A 24,365-nucleotide genomic window follows, 5' to 3' on the forward strand; every position below is an offset into this window, starting at 1 on the left:
CCTAGTGGCCATGTGTCAGGTGGTTCTATGTGTAGTGTAACCGTAATGCCAGACTCGGAGTGTGTCTCCCCCTAGTGGCCATGTGTCAGATGGTCCTATGTATAGTGTAACAGTAATGCCAGACTCGGAGTGTGTCTCCCCCAAGTGGCCGTTTGTCAGATTGTCCCTGGTCTTGCTCATGCGCCCTGGGGCCCGGTTGCTATGGACTCTCCGTTGTTGCTCTGCCTTTTGTCCCAGGACGAAGCCAGGCTGGTCGGCAGCGGGTGCAATGTGAGCTCGGGTGAGGAGGCCGCCAGAGGATAACGGGTGGGTAAGGCTCTGGACGGCATTAACCATGATATCAGTGACACGGGTCACCATGTCATAGACATTCTCCAACTTAGTTTGCGCCAGTGCCGCACTTGATCTGCGTCATTCACTTACTATATTACTATACTGGAACGCTGAGGACTAGCAGCCATGGGCACTGGCAATGTATCTACAGGGAGCTGTGAAAACATTTCACAACTGATTTATATCAACTTCTTAATACTGTCATCTCCCTTATGTGTTTGTATTGAAAAGTGGATTAGATGATCATGACATTTTTCACAGATTTGCCGGGATATGTATGTTAACAACCTTTGAAGTTTCTGAATTACATTTATACTGATCCATTTCTGAATCTGTCCAAACAGTGAAATTATAGAGATGGCTTTAATGGCAGCATGTACATGGTGATATGGACAAGGAACTAGAGCCATAGTAGCTAGAGGATTGTAAGTGGTTTCATGACTATTTTGAATTAGGGGGCACTGCATGACTTGGAATTATAGGCCATAGGTGTTAAAGTGGAGTGTAGAACAATTAGAAGGAACGTTCCACTGGTTTCCCGAGTGTTCCTCTTGTAGAACTTTAACCTGGAATTACACTGTATACATAAACCCATTGTTTCCTACCCCAATCTCCTGCATTTCCTCAGAATGGAGGCACATTCCCTAGTTCTAGTATTACCTCAATAATTAACTCTTCCAATGCATTCAAATATTTCAATGCAAAACAGTGTGTATGAAAGACCCCACAAGACCATGAAAGATCATGCACCAAAAAATCAACATTTACATGTTTTCTCTGAAACTGCTATGTTTACATCTGAAGGGTTAAAACCTGGGGTCCTGGCACCCAAACCACTTCATTGAGCTGAAGTGGTCTGGGTGACTATAGTGGTCCTTTAAGTATATTTACCATAGTCTAAAGTGACACTCTGGATCCTAAAGCACTCTAGCTTGCTGACATGCTTTATGTAGAAAGAGTGTGTCCTCTTTTTTTATTTTACAAAAAGTGCAGATTTGAATAGAAATTGGCACTTTTATATATTAAACTTGTTACACCCCCTGGCTGTTAATCAGATAACTGTTCCTGTAACTTCCTGGTTTGGTTTGCTCAGTGGAGCTAAACTCAAGAGACAGCAATTGCCCAGAGCACCTGCCTTGTAATGACTTCTCATTGACCTGCATTGGGAAGTCTGTGATTGGATAGCCACAAAACTCTGAGCGTGGTTAGAATGGGCGGGCTTGCAACAGCTGCAGACAAGAGAGCTAAAGCTTTTGCAAGGATTTAAAAATATCTTCAATTTAAAAAAAAACAACAACATTATATGCATGTATGTTTATATTAGCAATATATGTACTAATCAGTGATTTATTTTATTTGGGCCGTGGAGTGTACTTTTAAAGACATATTGTTCACGTTGGTTTTATTGCTTTAGAACTCTCTGATACAACCATACAAACCAAACATTCTGAACTGGTAGTAACTGAAAAAGGCAACCTTATAGTTATTGGCTGAGAGAGCAGGGCTCTATCATTGTCCTCCATGTTTAATTAAATTGACACTGATAACGTGGAAATATAAATTCTGCATTATCAATGTGGCCAAAGAGGAGCTGGTCTCTGGGTGCAGGAGAGAACCACAGTCTTTGTCAATCTACTCCCAAATGATTTGACAAGGAACTCGTAGACAGCATGCAGAGTTCTTGGCAACCTTTACAGTGGCAGTGAGCTGTATTATCAATGTTGCTTGCAGTGTCCCATAGAACTGTACTTTCTTTACTGTGTTGCACCAGCAATTTCTCATTTTTGTTTCGGCAGCTTCTGTATCCTCCCATACTCTGTGAATTCTAAATAGAAGACCAGTTTGAGGATTAGACCTCTAAATCATCTTTCATTCTCTTTTTACCTTAGTGATGGAAGCACCATGTTTATCAATAAAAGGTGGTGAGGAGCCACCAAAACTTCTGCGTAAACCACTGCCACCAAAAATTCTACCTTCGCTCGATGCAAAGAAACCAACGACTCTCAAGCATAAAGGTGAGCTTACAAAAAGGGATACGCATCAACTAATTAACAGCTTATTAATATTCTGATACCGCTAGAAGAGAAGTCCAAACTATTAGTACATGTATTCAGGAAATAGACAGACATGCTAGACCCACTCACAAATATAGTTTTTAAAGAAAATAAGGTGAAATACAAAATTTGAACATCAATAACTTGAAGTCAGAGCTAATTCGAAAAAATAAATTAATAGGAAAACACATTGATAGAAAAGAATAATATAAAACAACAGTAGTAGTTTTAAGTCAGATTGAATGGAAAAGTGTTTATGATAACCTTTTGGTACACTCCATTCCTTGAAAAAATACATGTTTCTAACCTTGGTGTTCAAAACTTTTATGTTAAGGACCCTAATTATGAACTTGGAAACCCAATGGCAACCGTTTCCTCAAATTGAAATGTTAGCTCAATGGCCTATTCTTAACGTGTAATATAATTAATATTTAAATATATTTCCAAACCATCTTAAAGTGACAAGCTATGTTCCAAAACAACTTTAGCTTAATAAAGTTGTCTTGGTGTAGAGATTATGCCCCCGTGGTCTCACTGCATAACTCTGTACCATTCAGGAGTTAAATAACTTTGTTTATGCAGCCCTAGACACACCCTCTTGGCTGAGACTCACACAGTCTCCCTACACACTTCCTGAAAAAGGCTCAATTAGTTTAGCTTCCCTTGTTTTTTTTCTCCATTGTGAATGTTTTTTTTTATTTGGTGCTCCTAATAATAGATCTAAATATATATATCTGTAAATTTTTGTGTTTCATTTCACAGAGCGTATACCTATTTTGCCAGCACCTACACCGTTTGGTAGCAGAACAAATAGTGCAGAAGAACATGTGCACTGGAACAAGTCTAGAGTCCATCAAGAACACAGTTATTCTCCCCTTTACCTGGCACAAGATGAAGAACAAAGAAATAGTGGACCTGCAGACTTTCCCTCTAAGAAGTCTCACTGGAAGTCACTAAATCATGTTCACCCTCACTCTAACGATGATCTTCGCTTCGAGCCTCCACCACCAGAATTTACTTTAAATGATCTGATTGCTAGATCCTATCACCATTCTACAGATCTAACGGACGTTTTACACAAAACCACCTTGTCTCGCCAACACTACAGCAACATAGAACTGTTCATTGCCAGTCTGCACAATAGGAAGCAAAACAAGGTTCACAATGTAGTGTTACCAGTATCGAACTTACCACAGAAGTCAAAAAGAATTCCATGGCAACAGCAAATTCTTGGTAAATTCCACATTAAAGTTTATTTTTGCAGCTGAATTGTAGAGTATGACATTTATAGCAACAAAAGAAACAACTGCAACTATTCATTCATAAATCCTAGAGAAGCACTTGCTAGGGGAGTAATTACATCAAGTACAATATGTGTGCTTATAGTTACTCTAACAGAGCAGGAGAACCATCTGTAGGAAGGGTCTCCTGTTTACCCCTGTCATTCAGTGGTTAGTCTAAAAACTTATATGCTGACAATTTTTTGACAGCTGATGTAGGGACCATATTTTCTTTTCCTAAAATGTAGGCATTTAATAGCATTTTCACTAGTGAAGTTTATAAGGTAAATATTGTTTTCTTTAATTTAAAGTAACACACTAAGCACTATAACCACTACAGCTCCTCCAGATGCAGACGACCACATTCCCTGCATCCAGTTTCCTCTTGCTAGACAATCTAAGTTGCTCTATAGAGCAAAGCAGGACCATGCTCACTGGCTGAGAGCATCCGCTGAGAGCATCCGCTGAGTGCTCTAAGCCTGTATCAGTTGTGCTATATTCTATAGCAACATCTGGCTTCTCCTGCAGGAAGATATCTGATGCAGCGCATGTCCCCGGGGGGAACTCAGGTAATTTGTCAAACCATAGCAAAATGATTTGACTTCTTGCCGTGGGACAGCATCACGGCACCAAGGGCACTATAACCACTACAGCAGATTGTATATTTGTTCTTCTACTCTATTGTACTTATTACGGTACATCTGTGATAATACTAATAAAATGTTAGTTACAAAGATAAGTATAAAGTGTCATGTACCATGACAAGTGCAATTTCTTTTAGCATTTTATCAGTTTAGAACATCTATTCACAAAATTCTGTTTCATCAATTTAAAGGTTAAAGTCTGAGAAATGTCCATCTCTTATGATTGCTTCTTTTATAACAGAACGACAGCAAGAAATGTTAAGAATGGGAGGAACGAAAAGTCTGGAATATACAGGTAATTAGCTGTCTCTGCCACTAATTGCATTTAATTACTAAACTAAAAATTGTGGAGAACTGACAAGGGAATAGCCTAGTTGGCGATTGTTTTCCAGTTTGGATATTTTGCAATTCCATTAGCCATTTTCAGTAGTTTCCATTTTTTGAAATGTATTTAGTAAACTGTAAATTGAGAACCAATGTTCTAATATTCTGAATAACATAGCCAAGTCATTAATATAGATCAGTTTGATAATTTTTCAAAATCAGTTATTTAGGTGCAAATTGAGAAATTCCATTTTCAATTCACTTCTCGTCCGTGATCGGTGATTAAACCCCTTAGTAAATAACTCTGTCCTGTCTGTTTTAGCACAGAACACTTTGTCGTGTATTGATTCAGTCATGATTTTTCATACAACGCTTGGCTTGTGGACTTTACTGTTGCTATTACTGTAATGAATAAAAATCTTAAAAAAAAAGAAATTCACTGACCGTTCCTAGTTTTTTTTTTTTTTTTTTAATTCTTTATTTTGGTTGTGCATGTAGGAAAAAATACAGACAGGCTTACTATATGTCACATTAGTGTGATCAAGCATCAATAAAACATGTTTAAAGCATTAAGTAACATATGAAGAACATGCACATTTTCATAGTATATGTTGAAACAAAAACAGGTTTAACATTAGTAAGTCAGGCGTTACTGAGTGGTTAATGTTACATGCTTATAATACAAGAGTGTAATAAAGGTTGTGTGTCTCAGGATGGTGCCAGGTAGACAGGCTTATTAACATGAGAGTGGCATGTGGAAGGCCGTCAGGTGACATGACCCGTGTGTGTAGCGTAGCGATTGGAAGAGCATGGTTATAAGGGTGCTAAGTCTAAAAGAGAAGGAGAAACATGCAGGCAGTGTGGATGTCTGAAGTGTATATAGAGTGAGATATTCATGAAAAACTGCCAGGCAGGCAGACAGGCTTGGTCTCGTTAAGTGAGTGAGTGTCAGGCCTTTTGAGAGCCTGTGTGTCATATGTAGTGAGATATTACCCCTGACAATAGTATTGTAAGAGCGGTCAAACCGTGAGTTCTTCTTTAAAGTTCTTCACTTTGGTGATTCACTGTATATGAGGCTGCAGTGTGGCCTGGACAGTGTCCCTTATGGCAGAGGTTATAAGTATGAGCCTCTGTGAGTCCTGGCATGCGTGTGCCCTGTCAGCCTATGCCCAGCACAGGGAATAAAGTTAGGGGTGCTTGGCAGCCCTGGCAGAGGAGAGGTAAGAGTCCTAAAGTCCCCAGTAAGGCTCCCCTCCCGATCCAGACCTTGTAACTTGACTCGTTGGCTGCCAAGGTCGCATTGTGGAGTTTGGTGGAGTAGTCAGCCCTGTCTCGTGCTTGGGGGAGGTTCTGCCTCGGCTTGTCAAAGGTCTGTGGTCTGGTGGGTTTCTGGGTTGAGCCCGGTGAGTTCGACTGATGGGCCCTGTAGATCCGTCGCGTGGGTTTAGGTTGGTGCTTTATGGCTTTCTGTGTGTCCCTTGGGGGTAGTCCCCTGGGGGGCCTGGGACCCCTCATCCATTGGTGGCGTGTGCTGGGACCTGCGGACTGCGGCAACCCTGGTATTGGGTGTGGCGTGTTGCGTGCAGGCGTCTCCTTCTGTGCCCGGCTCTCGGCAGGCCCTTTCACCGCTTGTGATTGAGCTGTCTCGCCTCCCGGCTGGGGACTGACCGTGTGTGCGGTGCATCGCTGCTGCAGTCTCCGCCAGAAGCGATTAAATATTTTCTCTAGCTTCGCTTGGGTATCTGCGGCATAGTCATATGGCCGCCCCTGCTCCAGGTCCTCGCCTCGTGGGCGTCCGACCTCCGCCATCTTTGGGTTGATTCAGAGTCTTCTCGCTGTATGGTGAGCGTGAGTACAGTGTACTGTCTCTGTGGGGGACCGGGATGACCCCCGCCGGTCCAGAGGGGGGGGGGGGTTGGAGTGCCGCTGTTCCGAGTCCCTTCTCGTAGCCCAAGGGGATCGGCCGCTTCCCCTCAGCTCCGTTCCAGGTAGGCCGCAGCAAGGAACACAGGGTTTGGGCAGGGTAAGCGCACGGGTGAGGTGTTGTTTAGCTTCCCTGGGTCCCCCTGACCTTAATTACCCTGTCGGGTTCGATTAAAAGCCGTGCCCGCCGAGTTATGTAGCTTCATTTAGCGATGAAGTCGGGAGCTCCGGCTTTCTGCGTCAGGCTCTGCCCCCGACAGTTCCTAGTTTAACCTCTTAAGGACACATGACATGTGTGACATGTCATGATTCCCTTTTATTCCAGAAGTTTGGTCCTTAAGGGGTTAATGGATGCCCCTGTGTGTGTTGATTTGCAAGGAAAGAGCTTAATATCATCAGAACTTATAAATCCTTTGCATGTCTTATAAAAAGCGTAAAAAGGTTTGATCACACCATATGGCCATAGGAACACCACAATGTCAAAGTACCCCGATACAGGAGGTACATTATTTACTGCTTTAACTACCCAGTCTGTTTAACTGATCTCTTCCAATATTATTTAGTGATCTATAAAAATGTGACACAGGGTTCGCACTAATAACAAACATGAAGGAGGTGGGGTTGAGCGTCCTGTTCTTTATATTCTGAACTCCTAAGTGTTCATGCTTTTTAATGCTCCGTATCTGCTATTACCTGATGTTTTTACAGGAAAAGAAAAAGCATCCCATAATAATTCACAAACAATGGATTCAGATTCAGAGCATGATAATAATAAAGTGCTCATCACACATTGCAACCTTGCTATACTGGAGTGCATAGTACATGGAGGACATGCCTTGAGCTTAAAGGTATTGCATACTTGTTTTATTCTTCTTCCTCAAAGCATCACACAATATAGGTTCAGCCACTGTTTGCCTGACAGAGAGAAGTAACCACAAGCACAAACTGAATTGCTGGGAGAAGTAATGCATAGAACAAACAAACTTTTCAGGCAGGCAAACCTTTCTCTTGTTTACACTTGCTTGGGATTGCCGGTCAGCAATTTAGTAATGTGCCCCAGAATTTCTAATGCCAGCCATTAGATTTGTACCTGTTATAATAGATTGCAAATCAGTTTTTTTGTTTTTCTTGTAGGCATATTTTATATCCAAACTCCCAGATCTGACTCCACTGTACGGCACGTTATTGTACCTTAACTTGTCTTTCAATGAACTGCGATGTTTCCCTACAGAGGTAGGTTACCAATAATTAAACAGCCTTAGTTTTTCTATGATTCTATCTTTACTATATTGATGGAGAACCCAGTCAATTACGTGTCACTAGCTATCTAATGTCTGCTACTGAGATCTCGTTAGCAATCCAGCTTTTCAATAAATGGATAGCGTAATTACCCTGAATCATATCGTCTGTGTATTGTACAGTTACAATATTTTCACTCTCTTTTATACAGCTGGTTATGAACCAAAACCAAGCGAGACTGTGTTTATGTTTTGTTTATGTAAAGTACTGTATGTTATTTTTTAGGCAGATATATAAAGCTATGTAAGGGGTGCTTGTTGATGAGCTGTTTGAGACGGTTTTGCAGTAAAGCTCTTTATATTTTAACCTATTATTTTTTAAGCTGCCCTTAAAATAAAGAGAGAACTAAAACCATTACAACGGGTGAAGGACAAATCAAGAGAAATGTCACTTTTCACTTTCAGATGGAGGTTTCAAAAAGCCGATTCCTCCATTCTCTGCATGACCACATAAGAAATGGGAGCATATGCATACCAACTTATTGATATATGTGCTTGCTCATCTAAATTAGATATGACTTGAATTCTTTGTCTGCATGTTGTGTGTCTGTGTGCCCAATAACATGACAGCCTTCCGTGGGCATTGTTAATTAGGTAACTGTGTATGCGCACAAGGATTAGACACGCATGAACGGTTGCATTGTCACCTGCTGAATGAGTGTATTTTAGAGCTGGATCCAGTGATGTGAAAACTTAACTTTTAAGGCATTCATTTTAGAGCATGTTCTTTAGGCAGCTGGTCATGTAAACTGGATTTTATTTGTTTCAAATTAATTACACACAACAATAGAAATTAGCTAGATGGTGAAACAGATTGCAACAAAGGTCTACAATGATTAGACTACTTACACTAAATCTAAAAGATCAAATATTATTAGAATAAGAAATAAATCCAAAGCTTCTGAAATGGAAACATACTCATGACATAATTATTTATTTACTATCCTTATTGTTGTGTGAATTTTATTTAAATTAAAGGGGTTAAAAAGATGTGTTTTCAGAAAGCTAGACATTTTTAGAGCATTTACTAATGTTTCACTATTATGAGTCTGAAAATATGAAACAGGGAGTATCTACATCTCAAAATATTGTTTTTTTCCCCCCATGAGAAACAAAAGTCTATATTACAACATAAAACATGTGCACTATTTGTTGACATAGATGGGCCGAATAGTTCTTATCTGCCGTCACATTCTATGTTTCTATTTGTTATCTCATTCTTAGGTCTACAATCTTGAAAATTTGGAAGTGCTTAAGTTAAGAAACAATCCAATACAAGAGATCCCTTCCGGCATTCAGAACCTGAAAAAGCTCAGAACCTTCATAATATCATTTTGTTTATTATCGTCACTTCCTATTGGGTAAGAATATAAAATTATTTATTGAACATCTGCAAGTCTTGAGATTTTTGAACCCCGTGAAGGTAGATGAGGTTAATATTACCATAATATTTGGTCCATTTCTAATTACTCTTTAATTAATTCTAATGGGCCTGTCATTAAAAACACCCATTAGGTGCAGGGCCTGACTGCTATACTGTATTGATGTGTTTTTCTGGAACTTCTCCATACTCGACTCAAATATAATAATTTAGTGCTTCCAAATAGCATATTGTCAGACCCAGTCAGTTCTGAGACACATCATTTGCTGATAAGTCTTCGTTACTCATCTATTTCATGGTGTCTCAGCATCTGAGGCTTAGTTGCCTGTTCTGTCGGAGGAGGTGGCTGATCTTTAGGTCGAAGTGGAGCTGCACCATAAAGTCACTGGAACCCATATGAGAAACAAAAAAAAGATCATTATCATTGCTTGTACGTCATAGGTTTTACTCACTAGGGTGCTCAGTAAAGGAAAACCGATTGATATACAGTAGTATGCTGGATAAATGAAGACAAGATAGAGTTACTATAGTTGGTAGTTATAGCATACACATAAGGGTAGAAACTCTTAGGTGTAGGTAGGTATAGCATAGATCTGTAGATATATGAAAGTTGCGTAAAACCGTACACAAGGGTTGCTATACATAGGTTTCAGCAAGATATAACTAGTGTAGCTTAAAGACCACTGGAGCTGAGCAGACCACTGTGATATTGTATGTCTCTGGGTGGGATCAGGTGTAGAGCGATGGTTGAGGAGGGCTCATTGGCTGAGTTGTATGTTGGAGCACATCAGGTCTCAGGCAAAGTACCATATTTTCGTTTTTGTAGCAATATAAACATTAGACCGGTTTCATGTTTATGAATGCTTTTTTGTCACTTGCTTGTTTCTAGTTATGTAATTGCGTAAAAGTCAAAATCCTAGCAATGTTCGATTTTGCTTTTGTCAGAACTATAGTCACTATATTTCAAAAACAAATCTCGTCATTTGTTCAACTTGGAAAATCCCAACTTCTTCGGAAGCCAGATTTGTACTGATCAGAAATGTTTTTACTTTTTCTTCAGGCTGTTTGTGCTGCCATACATACAGGTTTTGGATGTTTCCTACAATAGCATTTCATCAATTCCTAATGATATTTGCAACCTCAGGTAATTAGAAATATATATATATTTTTTTTTTTTTTTTTTTGACAATCTTTATTTTCAATTTTCAATTTACACATAACGAGCGACAAGGACAGGCTTTAGTTCGTATTCATCATCAATAGCATAAAAACGTAACATAAATGAATGGCATAAGTGGTAATGACACGGCGAGATTAAATCACAACAAAGACATAAATAGGGTGCCTGAGAGTAACCAAACTAAGCAACTGGTAGACATGCACGTACATATTTTTGTAACCAGTGGTTGACACCATCGTGAGGTCTGTACCGTGCTGCGTGGGGGAGATTTAGGATGCCTCGAACCAATGGGGCGTACTGGGGAAGACTCCCAGACGTAGACAGTAGCATGTGTGGTGGTCACGGTATCAACATATACCACAAGCGTTGTTACAACTACATTGGTGAGTCACGTAATAAGGAGACACAGTCTAAGCACATTCATTGGCTAGAAAACATTCAGGTGTTCATGGTCATCAATACCCGCTGGCAATAGAGCATGTCCTGTATCGTGCTATGGGAGGGAGTGAAGGGACTCCTCTAGCCCGTTGGGCATGTGGGGACCCACTCCTGATTATGAGTTGTGTCTCGCATGAGGGTAACAGAAACGGGGCGTAAAGTACGTGTAGTTTCAGGAAACATAGGGGGCTAACGCGGGTGGGCGGTGTGAGGTTATATAGCCCAAAACAGTGAAACCAGGTGGGGACCACCTGTGGGGTTTCTCAGATTGACCATAGTGGTAGTTGAGTTTCCAGATTCTGCGGCTGTCAGTGACTGGGGCTACCGGTGTATCGGCCTGGAACATGTCACGTAGAGGAAAGGTGGGGTCCCCAGTTTCAAAGGACGGTTTACCACACCTGGTCGTGGAGTGTCTACGGGGCGGTCTGGTGAGTATAGGTAGGGTTCGTCTGGGTCTATAGTCTAGGGGTCCAGGTCATACAAGGTCCGTAGTGTCGGGCATTCGTCGGGGTTGGATCCGGTACAGTCAAGGTCGGGGGGTGACATCAACCCTATATCCGAGGTCGAGATATGGGTGACAGGCAGTCTAAGCGGGGCAGGGCTTGGGTAACGGTTAGCCTATGTTTCATCGCAGGTAAGTGGGGAGGGTGTGGGGGGAGGAAGGGATGGGGACGAGGGGGGGGGGGAGGGGGGGGATCCACGGGCTCCGGTCCCGTCCATCATAAGGTACCACAGCCATGGCATCCAGATGTGGTCACAGTTCTCTAATCTGCCTTGAAGGGCTGCCGTGAGTGATTCCATGTGATGTATCTCCCCAACCCTGTCTAGCCACCGCTGGAAGGTGGGCGCGCCCTTTTGTCTCCACATGGTAGGTATGAGCGCTATGGCTGCAGTCAGTAGGTGTCTAAGCAAGGATTTTTTGTAGGCAGAGATTGACATGTCAGTATGGTGTAGGAGCATAGTGAGGGGGTGGAGGGGTAGGGTGATATCTGTTATAAGGCGGATAGCTTCTCTGATCCGTGTCCAGTAAGGGACAATATCAGGGCAATTCCACCATATGTGGAGGAAGGAGCCGTCTGGCCCTCCGCAACGCCAGCATTCATTAGGGATCCCAGGGTCTATGCGGTGGGCAACATCAGGGGTCCTGTACCAGCGCGTGAGAATCTTATAGCCTGTCTCCTGAACTTTAGAGCTGATGGAGGTTTTGTGCGTCAGTATAAAGATCTTGTCCCATTCCTGAGCTGTTAGAGTAGTCCCTGTCTCCTCTTCCCACTTTGTCACATATCTGGGGTGTGTCTGGTGTTCGTTGTGTAAAAGCGTCGCATACAGCGTTGAGATTCCCTTGTCTGGGTGGGTTCTAGAGATGCATAGGGATTCGAACTGCGTGGGGGGTCTGTGTAGGCACTGTTTGTTTGGGAATGTCTTATAGTAAGCCCGTATTTGAGCGTAGTGGAAGTGATCCAGTCCAGTGGGTACCTTATCACCCAAGAGGTCCGTGAGGGGTCTAAGTTGCTGTCCCTGCAGGAGCTGTCGGAAGCTAAGCCAGTCGGGGTCGGGAAATGAGTGTAGGTCTGCTGGCGTGAGACCACCTCCCACACCCGGATTGTGTGTAATAGGTGTGAGGGGGCTGTCAGTGGAGGTGAGTTGACGTGTATACCGCAACGAGCACCAGACCCGTAGTGTAGCGTCAATCAAGGGGTTGCCTGTTTGCAGTGAGGAAAGCGTGAGGGAGCTGAGCCATAATCGGGAAGGGAGCGCTCCCCTTGCCTGCCCATGTTCCATGGGGACCCACAGTTTAACCGTGGGGTGGGCATGCCAGTCTATCACTCTGAGTAGGTGTGTCGCGTGGTAGTATCCTTGAAGGGATGGGAGGCCCGCGCCCCCTTTGCTTTTGGGGCGCTCCAATAGCGCCCTGCTGACCCTGCTCGCCTTCCCATTCCATACAAACTGCCGAATGGCTGTGTTCAGAGATTGGAAGTATGCTCTGGGGATAGTGATAGGGACGGCCTGGAACAGATACAGGAGACGTGGCAGCACGTTCATTTTTACCACGTTGATGCGGCCGAACCAGGAAACGTAGAGGTTCCTCCAACGTTGGAGGTCTGACTGTACTGTCGCGAGTATGGGTAAAAAGTTTAGTCGGTATAGGAGTGACAGGTCATTGGGCAGCCAGACGCCAAGGTATTTAAGTTTGGAGTCACACCAGGAGAAGTGGAATTGCGATTTTAGGTGCGCGACCTTCTCTGCCGTGAGAGATATCGGTAGGGCTTCCGACTTGCTCAAGTTAAGTTTCAGGTTGGATATACCGCCGAAGGTCCTAAAGGCTCGGAGCAGGTTGGGAAAAGAGATTGTGGGGTTATCTAGAAAGAATAGCATATCGTCCGCATAGGCGGCCACTTTGTGTTCTACGTTGTGGAGTCTGTACCCACTAATTCCCCCGTCCTGTCTGACCGCCTCCAGGAAGGGTTCTAGAGTGAGGGCAAACAGGAGGGGGGACAGAGGGCACCCCTGTCTGGTTCCGTTCCGGATGGCAAAGGGGGCAGACAGAGCGCCGTTAACCCGAATGCGGGCCGTGGGGTTCGTATATAGGGAGAGGATCCATGAGCGGATATGAGGGCCGAATTGCATGTGGCGGAGGGTGGCTTCAAGGTACATCCAGTCTACCCGGTCGAACGCCTTTTCCGCGTCTGTGGAGACCAGGATTAGGTTCCTCTTCGTCGACCGGGCAGAGTGGATCATGTGTAGGGCTCGGGTGGTGTTATCACGCGCCTCACGTCCCGGAAGGAATCCCACCTGGTCCGGGTGGACCAGGGTGGGGAGCACACGGGAGAGCCTCATGGCTATGGTTTTGGCGAAAAGTTTGAGGTCGGCGTTGAGGAGGGAGATCGGTCTGTAGCTCCCGCATTCCGCGGGGTCTTTGCCTTCCTTCGGTATGACCGTTACGGTGGCGCGTAGGGCATCAGTTGGGAACCGACCTTCTTCTAGCAGAGAGTTGAAACCTTGCACCAGGCATGGGAGCAGTATGTCCCTAAACCTGCGCAGGTACGAAGTGGGCAGTCCGTCCGGGCCTGGAGCCCTATGGGTTTTGGAACTTTTGAGTGCAGTAGCTAGTTCCTCTACCGTGAGCGGTTGTTCCAATTCCTCAGCCAGGTCTTCCGGGAGCGTGCGGCCTATATGGTCCGTGAGGAAGTCATCTATTTTGCGCCGATGTTGGCGCGCGTCAGTACTTCGGCCGGTGGTATCCAAATTGTAGAGCTCTTCGTAGAAGAGCCTGAAAGTCTGCAGGATATCTGTCGGAGTCCTTTTCATTGTCCCGTCCCGTCCTTTGATTTGGTGTATGTGATGCAGTCTCTGTCTCTGTTTCAGTGTGCGTGCCAGTGTCCTACCGCATTTGTCAGAGAACTCATAAAAGTGTCTGTTGGACTTGCGAATGGTGTGTAATAGGTTCTGGGATAGGAGGTCCTTGAGTTGTCTACGTGTGTCCGTGAGGTGTCGATAAGTGTCGTCCGTTTGGTCAAGTTTATGTCGCGTCTCTAGGGTGGAAATCTCACGTATCAGAGCTTGGGTTTTGGCGCCATGTTCCCTCTTCCGTTGAGTGCATAGCCTGATCAAGTGTCCCCGTATTACACATTTATGTGCCTCCCATATAGTGAGGGGGGCGACATCTGGTGTGGTATTTTCCTCAAAGTATTGGGTCAGTGTCTGGGCTACTTGTGTGGTGATAACATTGTCAGTCAGGATATTTTCATTAAGTCTCCAGTGGCGTTCACTGGGTTTAAAGAGCGGAGATTTGATTGTAACCTGGACCGGTGCGTGGTCCGAGTCGTGCTGTATGCCAATGGAGGCGTCTATCAGGAAGGGGAGGTATTCCTGTGCAAGGAATATATAGTCTATCCTGCTGTATCTGGTGTGGGCCGCTGAGTAGCATGTGTAATCCCTGTCTTCGGGGTGCGCCACCCTCCAGCAATCTATCAGGCCTGATCTAGCTAAGGATTGTTTGGCCTGGCGTATACAGTGTGAGGGGATGGTGCTGGTGCCCGCGGATGAGTCCATCCGCGGGTCCAGAGGAATGTTGAGATCGCCCGCCAGGACCAGCGTTCCCTCCCGGAATTTCTCTAATAGTGCAAGGGTTTTTGTTAAGAACCGGTGTTGACCCTTGTTAGGGCAGTACACCGTGGCGAAAGTGTACCTATGGTCGGCGATTTCACCCTTGACAAATATGTACCTGCCCAGGGGGTCTGCCTGCGAGGCGGAGCTGACAAAAGGGGTGTTGTGGGAGAAGAGAATGGCGACCCCCGCTCGTTTGGCTTCGGGGTGATTGGCGTAGTAGCCTAGGGGGAATCGTTTATCGCTAATCAGGGGGGCATCTTTACCTTGTAAGTGTGTTTCTTGAATAAATGCCACAGAGGTCCTTTGTGCCCAGAGGGAGCGTAGTAAGTGTCTCCTCTTTTCGGGAGAGTTAAGGCCTCGAACATTATGCGTTCGTAGGAGCAAAGGCGAGGGCAGATAGCTCGATGCCATGGCTGTGTTCGGGCACGGAACGCGTGGGGGGGGGGAGGGGGGTAGAGGAAGGAAAGGCGATACGGGGGGGAGTAGATAGGGGTCGGGTCCGGGGTTGAGTCAGGGGTTATAGGCAACCGTGGCCCTAGGTCAGGTATGGGTGACCTAATATACAGGTGGGTCCGTTGCTGGGGGACTAGGAAGTCACGTGTATGTGGTCCGTCAGGTGGTACCGGGTATCACGTTCCCCCGGACCACTTAGGGGCGGACAGCAACACTCAGGGGTCATGCGAATCAGGACGCATAGAATAAACAATATATGTGAAGTCAACGGTCTTATTGAGGGGCTACGGAATCATCAGACGTTGGGCGTTCCGTGCGGGCTGGCGTGGGGCGGAACAGGGGGCTAAGCCGTGGTACGGCGGGAGTCGGGGCCGGGGGGGCGCCCTGTCTCGTCAGGCTGGTTTCCATGGGGGGGGGGACGTCTCTTGGGTGTCCCAAGCGTGGCTGGGGGGGCGGGGTTCCAAGAATGGACTCAGTATCCGGAACTTGGGGTGACTTCAGTCGGTCGGGGCGAAACAGGGGGGGGGGGGGGAGGGGAGGGATGCGCGGGCAGGGAAATTGCACACATACTGAGAAAGGGAGAACAATTTTGCAGAGAGCGTACAGTACAGGCAACATTATTCAGATTTAACAGTAAATAAACCTTTAGCAAAGTTCCCCTTATGCTCACAGTTCCCCATGTCTTAGCCACTGGGCAAAGGGAGGTCCGCCAGTACCCGTGGTCATTGAGAACTGCGGCATTACGGGGCGCAACCGGTATAACGGCTATCCTGGGATCGTACCGTGTCTGACAGGGCGTGGGCGGTGCAGGCTGCTCACTATCTTATTTGTAACACCCCGTGCAGCGTGCAACTCCCAGGCCCATTCGAAACTCCCCGCAAGCCCCCCTCCCCCCCCCCCCAACTAAGGAGCGGGCGGCCGCTCCATCAACAGCAAGGGGACGTGCTAGATCCGGGAAAATGGCAATTTCAGAAGGGTGGGGTGTATGGTGGTTATACAGGCTAAGACATGCATACAGTGGCGAATTTACTAGTATCTTACATAACGGGCTACAATGTAGTTGGCATGCAATATAACACTCATAACCAGAATCTCCCAATTCCCCCCTCCCATCCAGCGCCCCACCCCAACCTGACACTGGACCCCCCCAATTCTAGCTGTTGAAGCAGCTAACGGTTCCAGGGAGTCCTGTAAAATTAAGGGAGGTCTCGCCATTCGGCGTGGGCAGTCGGGCGGTTCTGGGCTGAAAACTGGGTAGCGTCCCGATCTCCGACCCTGGTGGAGTCGGATGTCAGAATGAGGCATAGTACCCCAGTCCCCTGGTCGGGAAAAAATCCGCCGGTGGGCAGTCCCGATACAAGATAGTGGGGGCCTATTCCCGCTCCCCACCCAAAAGCAATAAACGGTGTGTGAAAGAGAGCCCCCCCCCATATCTGGAGTGTCCCCAAAATGTCGGCCCCGGGTCCCCATGGCCTGCGTGGAGAGGGTAATAACTATGCCCCCCACATGAGGTTCAGTGTGTGTACTTAGCTGTCGTCGATGCTTTCAGATAGGCACATCATCATACGGGGGCAGTTCTGGAGGGCCAGGTAACACCGGGGTCGGGATCAAAACGGGTTCAATTATTCTTCGGGCCCATTAGGGCCTCCCCAGCGGATAGGTTGCGTGTCGTTACGTGCTCGGTTGCGGAGCGGCTCTGGAACCTCAGGGTGGTCCGGGCGTGGCAGAGGATGGTCCAGTATCCAATTGCGAACGTTGACAGGTGGCAGGTCCATCGATCTCAGGAAGCCGGGTATGTCGTTGGGCCACCTCAGGGAGCACCACGTGTTCCCCCGCTTGGCCTGGAGGCTGAAGGGGAAACCCCATTTGTAGGGTATGCGTTTCTCCTGGAGGATATGCGTGAGTGGCCGCAGCGCCCTTCTTGCGTCCAGGGTGAGGGTAGACAGGTCCTGGTAGAGCGAAACATCGGCATCTTGGAAGGTGATGGTCTGAGCACGTGCTGCTCTCATGATGGCGTCTTTAAGCTGGAAGGACAGTAGGCAGCAGATAACGTCACGTGGGAGGCCATCTCTCCTGGGGGGACGAAGGGCCCTGTGGGCTCGTTCTATCTGGTAAACTTCTGGGGCATCTTCTCCCAGAATATGGGTGAAAAGCTGCGTAAGGGTCGTGCCTAGGTTTTCATTCTCAACCTCCGGCAGGCCTCTGATTCTTATGTTATTACGCCGTCCCCTGTTGTCCAGGTCCTCCACCTGTCTGCGAAGCTCGAGCAGAACCGAGCCCTGTCTAGCAGTGGCGTGGTCAGCGGATTGGGAGTGTTGGATGGCCCTGATATTCTCCCCTTCCAGCTCCGTGACTCTTTCCTCCAGGGCAGTGAGGTCCCTACGTACCTCTTGGATCTCTTCCCTGATCGCCGCCCTCAGCTCCGCCACAAGCGCAGTTTTGTCGCCCTTGGAGAGCATGTTGGCAGATATGGACGCTAGTTCAGCAGTAATGTGTGCTAGCTGGTCGCCCCCCGCCGGGCCCGACTCCGGGCCTGCAGTATTGTCCAAGTCCGGTGGCGCGGCCGCCATCTTGTCCGCGTGTCTCGCGGCTCGGGGGCCGTCCGGGTATGCTAGAAAATCATCTAGCGGTCCGGCGTTTTTCCTCACTGGACTCGAGCCCGATGGTCCTGGGGTGCCCTGGCGCTTAGTTTTCCCCATTTTAGAGGTGAAATGTGGCATAGATAAGGGGCTTTGTGGTCCGGGTTCGCGGAGCTCCGGCGATATGCGACTCACTCCATGCACGGCAAGCCACGCCCCCCCATATATATATTTTTTATATGTGTTTTGTTTTTTTACTCTCCTCTTTTGTATCTCTTAGTTCTCATAGTTGTTAATGATGTAAATTGGAGTTAAACGTCACTTGGATCACAGCAAACTATTTAAAATAGATATTTTTTTTTTTCAACCTTGATGAACTTCACATAATAATGACTAGCAGTGGCCTCACCTCGCCCCCACTGATCTATAGGTGTCTGGACTGTTCCTTTAACAGTTTGTTTTTTCAGCAATTTTTAAGATTTTTTGTAGATTACAACCCACCTACCATGAAACTTATTATATGACATTTTGAAGTCTCGTTTAAACCACTGTCTGTTAACTGTGCCTAGTATGAATTTACACATATTCAAAAAGATTGGACTAAAGAAACCATCGGATTCTGGCAAATATCAAATTAACACAAAAATCAGGATATATGGTTACGATTTATTAATATGCTGAATTATTTTGAATAATGTTAACACATTTTTTAGGCTTTTTTTTGTGCTCTCTTAGATGAAATATGCATTTTATAGTTCAGGAAAACAAACTTTACTTTCTCAAATTCCTAACTGTGTTTTAAAAATTCTGCCCCTTTATTAGGGTACTGGAGTTTCTTAACATAGAAGGGAATAAACTACCAGCTTTGCCCTGTGGTGCCCTGAAGCTTCAGCTGAAATACCTGCGTGTTGGCAATAATGCTATGCACCCCCTATTCTGGAGAGAAAACACTCACATTGAACCCCAGAGGTTAGCAGACTTGGCAGCCCTCACTTTCAGTAAAAACAGCACGGAGAAATATTCTGCGGTTATACCAGAAGAAGTCAAGCAAACACTACAGAAGTAAGTGATATAGTGAGCCATTAAAAGGTTAAACAGAACTTAAACTTCAGTTATAGGAAAGTTTAATACAGTTTTCCTCCCATTAGATGTGCAGTTTAATATCAAGTCAATATGATTTTAGCAAGGATATTAAAAAGTAACTCAGGCACCATGACCACTTTAGTGATATGAAGTGGTCATGGTGCTTGGTTTTAAAGTTTAAACCACAGGTTTGTCATTGGGACATCATTAGCCAACCTTGAACAACAGATCCAAGGTGGTTATATCAATTCTGTGTTAGGTCATTCATTGAGTGGTCATTTGATGCTCTCCAATAAATGGTGACTGGGATAGGCTTCCATCTTCTGCAGAAACATGTCACAAGCGTTATAAGGAACCTCAGAACTCGGCAGGGACCCTGGTATCTGGGCAAATCTTTGCTAAACTGTTTGCCACCTTATCACAGTGTGGGTTCAGAGTACTCCTTTCATCATAACCACTACACCAGGCTTTAGTAGTTATGATGTATGGAGCGATCCTTTAACCCCTTAAGGACACATGACATGTGTGACATGTCATGATTCCCTTTTATTCCAGAAGTTTGGTCCTTAAGGCGTTAAAGTTGAGCATTTTCATTAAACACGAGCAGGAAGTTGTACAATTCAGCAATGCATTGGATGGAGGAGCATGTTCTGTAGAAAGTAAAGTCAATAATTAAGGCTACGATTTTTAGATCGAGCAAAAGAGCCAGTTCCTTATTTGCTTACAAATGCTCTAGATCTGAAAATGTATATTTATATTTTACACAAGGGTTTAGGTTTTCTGTCATGTTAAGTAGGTAGGCACATATCTCAAAAAGGGATATTTTAGAATTATGCTTGCATGATCATTGAGATACAATTGTTTTCATATTTTTCCCAAGCTTTAAGGTATGTGACTGCTGCAGAGGGCCTCTCTATGGTCAAGGTCTTTGCTTTATCAGACCTTGTGAAAAGATCTTCGGAATACGCAAGCTTCCTTTTATGTTTCGCTCCTGCTCAGTATCCGGTTATGAAACCTTCATGCACCAAACAGAGTCGCTTGATCAGCATTTGTATGAAAGTTGATATTATCTTGTCAAGTCTTATTTAGCATTCCATTTTATCGAAAGACAACGGGTGACCTTTTTCTTGCTCGTTAAAGGGATATGCGCAATTTTCTCTCTTTTTTAAACCAGGAAGCAGACACTTTTAAACAAACCAAAATAAAAACAAGAAAAAAGTTGAAAGTATTAATAAATATGTATAAGCTCACTTTAAACCTAGTCCGATTGCACTGTTAATTACGCCTCTCAACCAGGGGAGTTTCTTTAGCCCTTCCTCAGTTTCAGGCCTGCTTTGCATGATTACAGTGATCTGACTTCCTCTCTTGTCCCCCTATCAGCATGTTGCAAGGTGAAGTGATATTCCAACAGTAAACGTGTAAATCTGTCAGGCATGCCTAATGCACATTTACGGCATTCCTAGGGATAGGACACTAATTTGGTTAGAAAAGTGTCTCCCCTGGAGTGAGAAAAGCATAAAAAGAAGCAGGTTTTAAAAAAAAAAAAAAAAAAATCATTTACCTGCAGAGTGAGGCAACTTTAGGATTCAGTTGTCTCAAAGTGATGCATGTTGCTTTAAGTGGCATTACATGTATCTAAAATACATGATATAGAAAATTGTAAAGATTATAAAATGACATAAGGATTACAGAAGCCATTTTGTGTCAGGTGATGATTACCTACTGAAGCAAATTTTGCCACTAAAGAGTCTTGAGAGATTATTTACCTCTTCACATGGAGGTTTTACAACGGATTGATTGAAATTGCATGCCTCTTGGCTGAAACATCGAAAAATGCATGTACAGTATACCCACAAATGTTAGGTGGTAAACGGCCTCTAGATGGCGCAAGACATCTAACCATTTAACAAAACTATTAAAGTAGCATGGCTGTCCCATCTGAAATACCCCAAATCACTAAACAACTAAGTAGAATTAGTGATCCAGAAATCTGATTGTCAGCACATCCAAAATTACAGTGAAGTCTATTACATATTAAAGATTTACTAAAAGCTGAAGGAGGAGATTTATAAAGAAAAAGCTAAATCTTCAAGACGTGTAGATAGACAGACACACACACACAGATTCAGTTGCTGCTAGAAGTTTTTTGGAACAATACACAAAATGTGTTTAACAATACATTCCATTTTATATGTAGACTTTTGTAGCCTACTGCCAGGTAGGTTGCCATGGACCTAGGCCAGCCATAGGCAGCCTTCAGCACTCCAGATGTTTTGGACTACACCTCTAATGATGCTTTACCAGCATTATGGGTGTAAGAGCATTATGGGGGATGTAGTCCCAAAGGTTGCCTACCCCTGGTCTAAGCTAACAGGGGAGATCAAATTATCACTCACACTGGATAACGCTGGCAGAAACAGGTAGCTCCTCCCTTCCATTGGTCGGTGGCAGGGAGATCTGTCTCTGTGGACATGAAAGATCTGCCTCACTGGCCCAATACACGATGCCATCGGGGTGGGGTGCTGAGAACATCTTGCTTACACCTCTGGGTATTGTACTGCAGTGCAAACCATTAGAGCCGATACCGATACGATAATCTGAACTTTCAGGCAGATAGCTTGCCAATATTCTGTACATTTACCATTTTGAAAAAATAAACTATTTCTAAAACGTAAATGCACAAAATATACATGCCACATGTAGTGGATGCAGTGTGTTTAGACAGGGGAGCTATGTGTGTTTGTGTAGTGTATGTATAGTGAATGCAGTGTGTTTGTGTAGTGTGTATAGAATGCAGAGTGTGTGTTTGTATAGTGTGTATAGAATGCAGAGTGTGTGTTTGTATAGTGTGTGTATATAATGCAGAGTGTGTGTTTGTATAGTGTGTGTATATAATGCAGAGTGTGTGTTTGTATAGTGTGTGTATATAATGCAGAGTGTGTGTTTGTATAGTGTGTGTATATAATGCAGAGTGTGTGTTTGTATAGGGTGTGTATATAATGCAGAGTGTGTGTTTGTATAGTGTGTGTATATAATGCAGAGTGTGTGTTTGTATAGTGTGTGTATATAATGCAGAGTGTGTGTTTGTATAGTGTGTGTATATAATGCAGAGTGTGTGTTTGTATAGTGTGTGTATATAATGCAGAGTGTGTGTTTGTATAGTGTGTGTATATAATGCAGAGTGTGTGTTTGTATAGTGTGTGTATATAATGCAGAGTGTGTGTTTGTATAGTGTGTGTTTGTATAGTGTGTGTATATAATGCAGAGTGTGTGTTTGTATAGTGTGTGTATATAATGCAGAGTGTGTGTTTGTATAGTGTGTGTTTGTATAGTGTGTGTATATAATGCAGAGTGTGTGTTTGTATAGTGTGTGTATATAATGCAGAGTGTGTGTTTGTATAGTGTGTATATAATGCAGAGTGTGTGTGTATAGTGTGTGTGTATATAATGCAGAGTGTGTGTGTATAGTGTGTGTGTATATAATGCAGAGTGTGTGTGTATAGTGTGTGTATATAATGAATGCAGTGTGTGTTTGTATAGTGTGTGTATATAATGCAGAGTGTGTGTTTGTATAGTGTGTGTATATAATGCAGAGTGTGTGTTTGTATAGTGTGTATATAATGCAGAGTGTGTTTGTGTAGTGTGTATATAATGCAGTGTGTGTTTGTATAGTGTGTGTATATAATGAATGCAGTGTGTTTGTATAGTGTGTGTATATAATGCAGAGTGTGTGTTTGTATAGTGTGTATATAATGCAGAGTGTGTGTTTGTATAGTGTGTGTATATAATGCAGAGTGTGTGTTTGTATAGTGTGTATATAATGCAGAGTGTGTGTTTGTATAGTGTGTGTATATAATGCAGAGTGTGTGTTTGTATAGTGTGTGTATATAATGCAGAGTGTGTGTTTGTATAGTGTGTGTATATAATGCAGAGTGTGTGTTTGTATAGTGTGTGTATATAATGCAGAGTGTGTGTTTGTATAGTGTGTGTATATAATGCAGAGTGTGTGTTTGTATAGTGTGTGTATATAATGCAGAGTGTGTGTTTGTATAGTGTGTGTATATAATGCAGAGTGTGTGTTTGTATAGTGTGTGTATATAATGCAGAGTGTGTGTTTGTATAGTGTGTGTATATAATGCAGAGTGTGTGTTTGTATAGTGTGTATATAATGCAGAGTGTGTGTGTATAGTGTGTGTGTATATAATGCAGAGTGTGTGTGTATAGTGTGTGTGTATATAATGCAGAGTGTGTGTGTATAGTGTGTGTGTATATAATGCAGAGTGTGTGTGTATAGTGTGTGTGTATATAATGCAGAGTGTGCGTGTATAGTGTGTGTGTGTATATAATGCAGAGTGTGTGTGTATAGTGCGTGTATATAATGAATGCAGTGTGTGTTTGTATAGTGTGTGTATATAATGCAGAGTGTGTGTTTGTATAGTGTGTATATAATGCAGAGTGTGTTTGTGTAGTGTGTATATAATGCAGTGTGTGTTTGTATAGTGTGTGTATATAATGAATGCAGTGTGTTTGTATAGTGTGTGTATATAATGCAGAGTGTGTGTTTGTATAGTGTGTATATAATGCAGAGTGTGTGTTTGTATAGTGTGTGTATATAATGCAGTGTGTGTTTGTGTAGTGTGTATATAATGCAGAGTGTGTGTTTGTATAGTGTGTGTATATAATGCAGAGTGTGTGTTTGTATAGTGTGTATATAATGCAGAGTGTGTGTTTGTATAGTGTGTATATAATGCAGTGTGTTTGTGTAGTGTGTATATAATGCAGTGTGTGTATATAATGAATGCAGTGTGTGTTTGTATAGTGTGTGTATATAATGCAGAGTGTGTGTTTGTATAGTGTGTGTATATAATGCAGAGTGTGTGTTTGTATAGTGTGTATATAATGCAGAGTGTGTGTATGTATAGTGTGTATATAATGCAGAGTGTGTGTATGTATAGTGTGTATATAATGCAGAGTGTGTGTATGTATAGTGTGTATATAATGCAGAGTGTGTGTATATAATGAATGTAGTGTGTATATAATGCAGAGTGTGTGTTTGTATAGTGTGTGTATATATAATGCAGAGTGTGTGTTTGTATAGTGTGTAGTGTGTATATAATGCAGAGTGTGTATATAATGAATGCAGAGTGTCTTTGTGTAGTGTGTATATAATGCAGAGTGTGTGTATATAATGAATGCAGAGTGTGTTTGTATAGTGTGTGTATATAATGCAGAGTGTGTGTTTGTATAGTGTGTGTATATAATGCAGAGTGTGTGTTTGTATAGTG

At 43.9% G+C, this 24,365-nt stretch overlaps 1 protein-coding gene across 1 annotated transcript; it reads left to right on the top strand.

Moving 5' to 3' along the window:
- Nucleotides 1-239: 239 nt before the first annotated feature.
- LRRC63 (leucine rich repeat containing 63) lies at nt 240-20,256 on the top strand. Its single transcript, XM_063444719.1, has 10 exons — nt 240-306; nt 2,223-2,348; nt 3,150-3,620; nt 4,553-4,606; nt 7,267-7,406; nt 7,693-7,791; nt 9,081-9,217; nt 10,298-10,381; nt 18,820-19,059; nt 19,961-20,256. Exons 2-10 carry the CDS (start codon nt 2,225-2,227, stop codon nt 20,142-20,144), a joined length of 1,533 nt encoding a protein of 510 aa, XP_063300789.1. The 5' UTR covers nt 240-306; nt 2,223-2,224; the 3' UTR covers nt 20,145-20,256.
- The last annotated feature ends 4,109 nt before the right edge of the window (nt 20,257-24,365 follow it).

Source organism: Pelobates fuscus, chromosome 1 (genome assembly GCF_036172605.1).
Source record: "Pelobates fuscus isolate aPelFus1 chromosome 1, aPelFus1.pri, whole genome shotgun sequence".
In the NCBI taxonomy this organism is placed as follows: domain Eukaryota; kingdom Metazoa; phylum Chordata; class Amphibia; order Anura; family Pelobatidae; genus Pelobates; species Pelobates fuscus.

Bases quoted from the DNA above. Each gene is read 5' to 3' on its own strand.
- LRRC63 (XM_063444719.1), top strand. From the start codon at position 2,225: ATGGAAGCACCATGTTTATCAATAAAAGGTGGTGAGGAGCCACCAAAA. The intron at 9,218-10,297 runs GTAAGAATATAA...CTTTTTCTTCAG, and splicing joins TTATCGTCACTTCCTATTGG to GCTGTTTGTGCTGCCATACA. The intron at 19,060-19,960 runs GTAAGTGATATA...ATTTTTCCCAAG, and splicing joins GTCAAGCAAACACTACAGAA to CTTTAAGGTATGTGACTGCT.